The following is a 10479-nucleotide window of genomic DNA, read 5'->3' on the forward strand; positions in this document are numbered from 1 at the left end:
GGCCTGAGACTGCATGGCTGCCCCATGCCGGAACTGCAGCTAAGGGAGAAGGGCAGGGAAGGAGCCCGGGGAAATGTGGCCCAGGGAAAAGCTGAGCCACGGGGTGGGGAAAGTGGACCCTCACCCTCCCTGTGGCCGGCACCCAGCTTGCAGCCTGCATCCGGCTGCCTGTGCCTGCTCGGGATAGTCCTGTGTGGGCTGCCACCGGCTGCAGCAGGGAGTGACAGGGCAGGGGAGGGGCCGCTCCCCCTCCCCATTCAACTTTTCCCCAGATTCCTTCCCAGTGTGGAGGAAAGCAGCCTCTCCCCTGCCCCGTGGCCGATGCTCCCTGCTGCAGCCTGCATGGGGCTGTTTGGAACAGGCACAGGATGGGTGAGGGGCCGCTTTCCCTCCCTGTGCTCAGGACCAGCTTGTAACCCGGCCCTGCTGCTAGCCTGGGCCCCACGCTGGTTCTGGGCTTGCCTGTCGGGGCTGCGCGTGACAACAGCAGCTGTGGCTCCCCCGCTGGCTAGCCCAGTGGGATGCCTTTGTCAGTACAATTGCTGTCCTGCAGGGCAGTGGGTCTTCAGAAGCTGCCCTGCTCCCAGCCCCTCCCTTGACAGCCACACAGTGGGGGTTGCCCGGCTCACATTATCCCAAGACCCGGCCTGGCCAGGGCCCCATTCACCCCTGCTCCACTCCCTCTTGCACTGTAGGGGTCCCCATCTGCCCCCCTCTCCCCCTACACACTTACTTGCTGGGACCGGGGGTGTCTGTGCATCTGCAGTGGCAGCAGGCATGTGGCATCATGCGGCTCTTGGGGCATTGGCAGCAGGGCGCGGAGTCCAGCCTGCAGCAGCAGCTACTTCCACAATGCACACAGATTTGGGGGGCATGTGACCCCCCAGGCCTCTGGTGGGGTGTGCGCAGTGGCAGGAGCCCCCCCTCGCCCCTAGATGAGCCCCCTGGGCTCCAAGCATCCCAGGACCCGCTCTGGCCCTGGGACCCCATTCATTCTTGCCTCTACCCTGTTCCCTCCCTCACTTTGGGGGTGTTGATCTGTTTCCTCCCATGCCCCTTCCCCGTGACAGACTTACCTGCTTGGAGGGGGGGTGAATGTGCATGCAAGCGTGCATGTACTCGGCTCTTTCTCCCCCCCCCCCCCCATGTTTTCCACTGTAGCCCCAAGGGGCAGTTTCAGCATCTGTGGAGTGGCAGAGCACTGAGGAAGCTCAGCTGAACATAGATAAACTCCTCAAGTGCAAAAGAAAAACAGGAAAAAAACACAGAAGGCTATACTATAGAAAGCACAAAGTGACAGAAAGTTTGTAAGTACAGCAGTGCCTGTTTGTAGTTCAGTTTTATATATGTGGGTCCAAAAGATCAATCCAAACCAAAGTGTGTCATTTATTTGGAGGAACTCTCCAATGAGTGCATGAAGCAGTCTTCATTTAAAAAGACACTTGGAAACAAAGCATGCCAGCTTGGTTATAAAACTGATTGAATACTTTGAAAGGGGGCTTGAAAATTTCAAACGTCAGAAAAAGGTGTCTACTCAGCACTGAAGTCAGCAAAAGTGCTCTGGAGGCCTCACATCTGTTATCACTCAAAATTGTAAAATGCAAGAAAGCACATACAATTGGAGAATCTTTGATTATATCTGCTGTAGTGGACATTTGTAAAGTACTGTTTGGCAAGAGCATGTGGACAAAGTTAAAAAGATACTTGTTTCAGACAATACCATTTCTCAAAGAATTAGTGAAATGGCAGAGAATGTGGAGATGCAACTGCTTGAGAGGTTGAAAACAGTCTCTACACATGTTCTTCAGGTTGACGAATCTACAGATATAGGAAATCAGACTCAACTGTTAGTATTTGTTCCGTATGTTTGGGAAAGGAAGTTGGTTGAAGACCCTTTTTTGTTGTTGTCTTGAACTGCCAACATGAACAACAGGAGAGGATATGAATGATTGAATAACAACACTGTTCGCTTGCCTAATGGACTTAAATGATGGAGCATCAGAAGTCACTAACGTTTTAGAGGTAATTTGTAGCTGTCTAACAGGGCTTGTTGCTCAGTTTTCCATTTCACCAAAATACCTGTCAAAGTCACTACAAATGAAAATGGTTCCCTAATCCAGTCCCAGTTAAAGTGCTACCAAGAAAGAAATGCTGCATGGTCTGAATTTTCACGAAGATGACAAACTGATCGAACTGAGCAAAGAGTTTTTTACATCAGAAGCATCAGAGTTGTGGACGAAACATCTCAAGTTTTTGGTTGGAAATTGAAACTGAATATCTAGAGCTTACTAGGAAAGCAATGGAAGTCCTGCTGCTGTTTGCAACTACATATTTATGCGAGTCTGGGTTTTCTGCACCGGCTGCTATTAAAACAAAACACAGAGCGAGATTGGACTTGAAGGATGAGATAGAGTTTGTCTTTCTGATGTTGCTCCAAGGATTGAGGAGCTGTGAAAGACCCACCCAAGTGTCCCACTGAAATGGCAAGATCTGAAATTACTTTTGGGTTATTTTTGGATATTTCTCATTTACTTTTTTTAATTTTTTAAGATTTTTAGTTTTAAAATATTTGTTATTTTGAGGTTAAATGTCTTAAATTATAAATATTAAAGGACAGTCATAATAACTTTGTTATGCAGAAACAAGCTTATGCAAACACTTCATTAAGAGTTGTAATATTGTTTCCTATTATGTACTAATCCAGCAGCATACCAGGCCCAAACATTAATAAAGCACTTAATGTTAATTAGTGTAGCCTGCCTTGTGTCACATAATTCAGGGGCTGTCAGCTAGGGGTACATGTACCCCCTGCCCCCACTGCACCATGTCTGGTTGCTTGTGTCGTGTCGTGTCGTCCCGTTCTCCCCCCCCCCCCCCCCCCCCCCCCCCCCCCCCCCCCCCCCCCCCCCCCCCCCCCCGGGGGTACACTTATTAAAAAAGTTTGAAAACCCCTGACTTGAGCAATAGCTTTATAGCTCAAGAGAGAGGAAACAAAACAATATTGGCACAACTTCCCAGTTTCTTCCTCTGCTGCAACAACACTTTCTCAGGAAGCCTCTTACAGTTAGTACTAGCTGTCTCCTTCCAGCACCCCCTGGTTCCCACTGTTTCTGTTCTCTTCCTCTTGCAGGTCCAGGCTCACTAACCCGTGTCCCAATTTACTCTGTCCCTCTTCTGGTTTGGCTTTCTTCCCCCTGCACTGGAATTGGATGTTTTTCTTTTTTTTTCTCTGCCACACTGTTTAAGTAGTTAATTAAGGGGCACAGAAGAGACAAGCTTCTGACTCTGAGGGTACAGAACAACCATTGCAGGGAAAAATCCAGAACTTTAGTTATCCTCAGTCTGTGGGAATGGTATGTGTGCAGTAGTGTCAGTGCTAGGAGCTGAGGTTTCAGCATGCTCACTAAGGTTAGAATCCTTGGAGGTTTTAGCTAAAAATCTAGTTTGCATCTATAATTTTTAAAGACTTATATATTGGCCAGTTTTAGGTCAATTTTTACAGCAATGCCAGGAGGCATATCCCTGATATAAACCACTTTTTCAAATATCATCTGTAGAACATGGTCTAGAGCAGGGGTGTCGCATTCATTTGGGTTCTCCAGCCAGATCCAGACTGTCAGATTCCTTGCGAGACAGATACAACTCAGGGCATGAGGGCTGCTGGAGTGGCGAGTGGGGGCCCCCATGGTGGTGGCTGAGTGGGGTCTGGCAAAGTCCAGTGGTGACAGGAGTGGAAGCAGTGCAGAGTCCAGCAGCAGCAGGCCAAGCTCAGTGCTGCTGGCAGTGCTCAATGGGGCCAAATGGCCGGATTTCTGGTGCCCTTGGGTAGCTCAGTGGCTGGATAGAGGGACTCAGTGGGTGAAATCTGGCCTGCAGGCTCTGTTTAACACCCCAGGTATAGAGGTTTTCCTTGAGAAGCTTACAGGTATTTTTTTCCCTAGCTTAACTCACAGAAATGGCAGAAACATTTTGGCTGAAATATTCCATAATAATAGTAAGCTTGAGGCATGGAAAATTTTGCCCCAGACAGTCTGGCAAAATGTTACCAGTGACTGAGCAGGGTCATATAATTGAAAATGTCAGGCAACTTTAAATGATACCTGGGACTGTGTTTAAGGCATGTGATTGTGAGTGCTTCATAGATAAGAGTCCTTCTGGGTGAAAATTGAGAAGAAATTGCTGGTGCTGTTTCCAGTTGATATATACTTTTACACAGGAGGGGAGGGGCAGGAATTTTTCTGTTCTGGGAAAAATTGGGAGGAGGGGGAAGTTTCAACAACTTTGAAAAGGACATGAATACCAGTGAATGTGTTCCACATAAATGCTATAAGAGTTCCCAGAGCATGGAGAGGGTCTCATGGAGGTAGAAAATTTGTGACCAAAAAAAAGGAAAATTGGTAGCTTTGTACCATCATCCTGTTTGCAATTTTTGGGAGCTCAGAGGGAGTATTTCATCTGAGTCCTGTTTTTCCAAACCCCCAAAAATTTAAGGCTGGTTAGGGTCATGTGTGTGGAAGAATAAATATTCTTGCTTGCAATGATTAAGTTTTACAGTAGAGTAGATCTGTCCATCTGGCCTGCAAGGAGTTAAATTGCAGCCTGGGGCTCTCACCTGGCTGCCACTTCCCCCTATTGCTCAGCTGCAATCTCCGTAGGTCCTTTTTCCTCCTTTTGTGGCCATGTCCTGCCTCTGCCCTAGAAGGTGGGGCAGTGCAGTGCAACATGGGGAGCTGAGGGGCATTCCTCGCCTGAGGATAATTCATGTCTGTGCCTTGCACCAGTGGGGATGCCAGGTTGCCCATATAGTAGTAGGAAGGAAGATCTGCACGGTCTGGTGGCTCATGGCTTACTTGGTGCAACCCCTGGGGTTTGTGGTCCCTAAGAGCGTGGAAGTTGGACAGCCTGGGAATAGAGGATCTCCTAAAAAGGTCAAACTTTTTTAAATCAGCAGCTAATAATGCAAACAACTAGGTAGAATTCATTTAATTTAAGTAGTTTGAACTAATGGGTGAGATGGTAGAAATTGAATTAGGATGTTTTTGCAAGTCTGTTTGAAGCTTTGAGAGTGATTTATATTAAGAAACTCTCTTGTGTCTACACAATCTGGTGAAGCTAAGCCACCATCCAATGAAAGAGTCAACTGCTCATGCTATAACCCACCTCTTTCTTTTTTACTTGATTGATTGATTATTATTGTTGTTATACTTTTAAGGTGGCAGTGGCGGCAGAGAATCAGATTGTATCTTGAAGGAACTGGTATTAATCCTACCCCTGTAGATCTGCATGAACAACAGTTAAGCCAGGAGCAGCACAGCTGGGCCCACATTAATGGCAGATTCCAGGATCAAAGTAAGTTGAAGATGACATTGTGAACATAAACAACAAAACTTGGCATCTGATAAATCAAAATGGCCAGTTGGTTGTACAGTGTTTTGATGCAGATATAACTAATCTGATTTTGCAGAATTATCTAAGGTAATAGTGCATGCAGTCTTCTCCAGTTCTTAGCAGGGTGACTTAAATTCTCCCAGAGAGATGGTCCTTATGCTTAGGACCTGACTTGTAAGCTCTTCAGAAGGGAACCTGTCCTCAGTTGGTTAGGTTTATACCTGATGTAGCAGGCTCAGGAATGTCCTGGGGTGGTTTTTTGCCCCCTGAAAGTTTAGTCTAACCACTTTTTTGGCAGTTACAACTCAAAAAGACAGAGACTGTCTTAAATTCCCAGTATTTGTGTAGTCTGTGGTTAGCTAACAGTATGCTAACTCATACAATGTCATTAAAATTCTGAAAAATTTAACAGACTTGAAAGTCTGTATTTTACCTTGCAGTTGAACTGCAAGAATGTTGGGCGTGCAGGGGAAACTGGGAAGAGATTGATCAACACCTTAAGCTGATAGATAGATATGAAGAGGCCATAAGATTTTATGTAAAGTGTTTCAAAACTAGACACTACCCTTTAGGTATAACAATGTTCTGCAAGCATTTTTTTCAAATGAAACGTTTAAACTAATTGTACCTGGTCTAATTCACATTTTATAAAACTGACAAATTCTTTTCAAAACAGAGGTATGATTTTAAATAACTTGGCGTATGGGAGGAACCATTTTTTGGTGCAAAAAGTGTCACACAAAATGGAACTAGAAATAATCTTTACTTGTGAACAGGCCATTGCTATTATACACTTACCACCAGCATCTGAAGGAGAAACAAAAGTGTGAACACAGTGAGAACTTTAGATGTGGAGGCTTTGAAGAGTCGGGTACTCCTACAGAATCGGCCAAAATCTGTGCAGTTCCTGATAGTTTTAGGTTTTTGACCAACCTCATGTGACAATTTTATGTTAAAATGTTAATTCAGCAGCAGAGTTGGTACTGTGATCTACTGTCAACCTGGTGGCACCTGGGATCTGCTAAAATATCAAGAGAATAGCCCCATGGGAGAGTTTGGAACTCACTTGGAAGGTTTCTTACCGCTCTGTCCCCAGGAAATCAAACTTCACAGCAGTGGATGCTTCTGTCTTTGCATGGCAGGGTAGAACATTACTGGACAGTGTACAGGGGCAGAATAGAAATAATCAAAAAGCAGAAAATTAAATCATGTAAGGAATAAAATGAGGTAGAGTGAACCTTCTAAAGACTTTACAGTATTACACCCTTATTTGTGGCATTGTGATCAGTTTTGGTTACCTCATCTGAAAAGTGATATAGAACAGTTGGAAGGGGTTCAAGAAGCAGGAGGGAGGTGCAGGAAAAGAATGAGACATAGTGGGCTTAATTAATAGTAAAGATACTTTAAAAACTTTGGAAATGAAATTAATGCCTTCATGCTTTTAGCAAGGCTTTGGACACTGTCTCTCACATGACATCCTCATTAATAAACTAAAGAAATGCAGATTAGGTGAAAAAAAATTGTTTGGATCATCGTGTTCAATTAGCAGTCATCAATAGCTTGATTCCTCGTCTCAGCCAGATAGAGTGCGATTCCCCAGGGGTCTATTCTGGGTTTTAGTAGTATTTAACATCTTCAGTAATAATTACTTAGAGAGGTTGTGGAATCTCTGTCCTTGGAGGCTTTTAAGATCTGGCTAAACAAAGTCTTGGCTGGGATTATATACTTAGGGATGACCCTGCTTTGAGCAGGGGGTTGAACTAGATGACCTGCTGAGATCCCTTCTAATCCTAATTTTCTGTGATTTGGACAATGGGATTGTGTGCATGCCTAGCAAATTGCAGGTTGCATTAATGGCGACGCATAGTGACGTGCACCCCCTGTCAAGCCACGTTCCCTGTCTAGGTGATAGGCAGGGGGGCAGGCAGGAGTGCCAGTGCGGGGCGTGCCCCCCCCCCAAACCGCAGTCGGGGGGGGGGGGCGGCCAGCAGAAGCAGCTGCACCACTTCTGGAAGTAGCTGTGGGACTTCCAGAAGTGGCGTGGCCACCTTCTGATGAGCGAGATCAGCTGCAGGAGGATCGCTGTTTGGCATTGGGGTGGCCTTACATGGACTACTGTGTACAGTTTTGGGCTTCACACTTCAAGAAGGATATGGACAGATTGGAAAGATTCCATTAGAGAGCAACAAAAATGATTAAAAACATCGGAAGCGTGATTTATGCAGAAAGGCTGAAAGAACTAGCATTATTTAGTTTGTCACAAAGAAGATGGGGTGGGAGGTGTGGAGGGGGATTTGAGAGGAGTTTATTAAGAGGAAGCAAAGGAGCTTTACTCTGTAGCTGTAGGGGACAGGACTAAGAGCAATGGCTTCAAACTGCAGCAGAAGAAATGTAGGTTTTAGATTAGGAATAGGTTTCTGGCCATGAGCGAGGTTAAGCATTGGAATAAGCTGCCTAAAGAAGTTACATCCCTGGAAACTTTCAAGACCACATTAAACCGACATTTGGCTAGGACAGTTTAGTTGGGGATGTGCCTGTCTTAAGCAGTGGGCTGGACTAGATGAATTTGTGAGATCCAATCCAGCCCTACTTTCCTATGTTCCAGGGCATAAAGCCACTTTCCAACCAGCAGAGATTGGGAAGAACTAGGGCTGTGCGAGGCTTCGGATCTGGAGAAGCTACACGTGCTTTGGGGTCCAAAGCAGCATGTCCAGGTCGAAGCCCTGGCCTCGTTAGGCTTCCCAAAGCGGTTCAAGCGCTGGCCTCGTTTCGCTTCCCGAAGCGCTTCGGAGCCGCCTTGGAAATCCGGCCATAGGGTATAACAGGGAAAAATAAAATGTTTGGATGAAATTTTCAGGGGTGGTAGACTCTGCAGAGAGCATGAAGCATGCCAAGTTTCAAGAAGATCAGTGGAGGGGGTTGGGGGGAACTGCACCCCAAATTCTTGAAAGGAAAACTGTCACATTTATGTGTTACAACACGGGGGTGAAAACTGCAGGTGTGGTAGCTCTTGCTGAGGCCACAAAGCCTGCCAAGTTTCAAGAAGATCAGTGCAGGAGTTTGTGGGGAATTGCCTCTCAAGCTGTGAACAAGCAAAACTTGTGCCATGGATGACACTGCATGTGTTTAAGGTGCAGCGGGGTGACAGCTGCAGGGATGGTGGCCCCTGCTGTGGCCATGATGACTTCCAGCTGTTGAGGAGATGGATGCAGTGGGGTTTTGGGGCCCTGCACCCCTAGTTGCTGACGGGCAAAACTCATGCCATAGTTTCACAGTTGGTAGGGTCGGAAGGACCTGAGCAGATCATCAAGTCTGACCCCCTGCCATGGCAGGAAAGAGTACTGGGGTCAAACGACCCCGGCAAGGTGTTCATCCAGCCTCCTTTTAAAGACCCCCAAGGTAGAAGCCAGCACCACCTCTCTTCGAAGTTCGTTCTCCATGGGTGCTTGTGGGACTGACTGTCTCTGTCTTGGGGCGGGGAGACACTACTGCAGGGCGGCTGCTAAGCTACTGTGTTACCAGTTACCAATCAATCATGATTCACTCAATACACAGGACCTAGCTAATGTAGCCAGTTAATTGGCTGCGGCCACCACCCCTGCAGCTTTCACCCCACTGCGCCTTAAACGCAGGGTCACCCATGGCACAAATTTTGCTTGTCCACAGCTTGAGGTGCAGTTCCCCACTCCCTCCCCCACCCCCAAACCCCTGCACTGTTCTTCTTGAAACTTGGCAGGCTTTGTGGCCTCAGCAAGAGCTACCACACCTGCAGTTTTGACCCCCCCTGTGGTGTAACACATAGACATGACAGGAGTTTTGCTTTCAAGAATTTGGGGTAGTTTCCCCCAAACCCCTGCACTGATCTTCTTAGAACTTGGCAGGTTTTATGCTCTCAGCAGAGGCTACCATCTCTGCAAGTTCCATCCAAATTGGACAAAAAACAACAGTTATAGCTAATTCACAGATTCCCCATTATACCCTATGGCCAGATCTCCGAGGTGGCTCCGAAGCTTCGGAGCTGGATCGAGGCGGAAACCTGGTCTGGAGCTTCGGATGGGATCACTGCCATCCGAAATGGCTAGTTCCAAAGCTGGATCAGATCGCTGCCGACTCGCACAGGCCTAGGAAGAACCTTTCCTTGTTTGCTCGTATATGATCTAGAACTTCTTGCAACGTGCTCTCATAATCATTACCAGGATTCTTGTTTTCCCTGATTAAAAAAAATTGCAAATTCTCTGATTAGATCCCCAAAATTTGGGGTGTATGCGCACACATGCATGCACAGTTGAACACTGTTTCCTTGATACATTTACAGTTTTAAACAGTTTGGAAGCCTACCAGTGCCTTGGTTACTATAATAAAATAAATTCTAAATACCTATAAATTTTGGTATTTGATTTTGGGTTTTTATCATAGAAAATCGGAGCTCCCCGTGCCCCACCAGCCCTGCCGGAGGAGGCCCCCAGCTGCCAAGGCAAGGGGGCCAGGGACCCAAGTCCACAGCTCCCTGCCCCCCACAGCAGTGCCCAAGCCCTGGCCGTCACCTGCAGGAGGCGGGTACAGCTCCTCACTGCTATACACACACTTCCGGCAGGGTAGGGGGAACCTATGCCCCCCAGACCTATGTATAGGGTGAACATGGGCTCCCCACCCTGCTGCCCTCCACCAGGGTCTTGACAGCCCAGTGGGTCAGACCCAGCACTGTAGGACAGAGCAGGGCTGTGCAGAGGAAGCTCCTTGCCACTACAAGTTCCATGCTGCCATGGCGAAGCATCCCTATCTGTGTGCAGCAGCAGCAAGGGGCACAACCTCATGCTGCTACTTTGGACAGGAGCCGCATCGCCAGGGTGACACAGTTCGCAGGGGCAAGGAGCTTCCTCGCAGGGGCCCTGCTCTGCCCTGCAGTGCCAGGTCTTTCCCACTGGGCTATGAAGGCTTCTGGGGAAGGCAGCAGGGCAAGGAGCCTGAGCCCGCAGTGGCCAGCCCACCCACACCCTGAGCACAGGTCTAGGAGGGCACAGGTCCCTCTCTTCCCCTAGGAATGCTCACAGCGGTGGGGAGCTGGTCCCACCCTCCTTGCCCCCCAGACAA

The 10479-nt window shown here is 47.5% G+C and overlaps 1 protein-coding gene across 8 annotated transcripts in view; it reads left to right on the forward strand.

Moving 5' to 3' along the window:
- Nucleotides 1-10479, forward strand: part of NADK2 (NAD kinase 2, mitochondrial) — a 65002-nt gene that overhangs the window by 10923 nt on the left and 43600 nt on the right. For all 8 annotated transcript variants that reach the window (XM_025213532.1, XM_025213531.1, XM_025213530.1 and 5 more), the window contains one exon: nt 5213-5349. In XM_025213532.1, coding sequence (XP_025069317.1) covers nt 5213-5349 — 137 coding nt within the window. The remainder of the gene's footprint in view (nt 1-5212; nt 5350-10479) is intronic.

The sequence above is a fragment of the Alligator sinensis genome, unplaced genomic scaffold, assembly GCF_000455745.1.
Source record: "Alligator sinensis unplaced genomic scaffold, ASM45574v1 scaffold175_1, whole genome shotgun sequence".
NCBI classification, from domain to species: domain Eukaryota; kingdom Metazoa; phylum Chordata; order Crocodylia; family Alligatoridae; genus Alligator; species Alligator sinensis.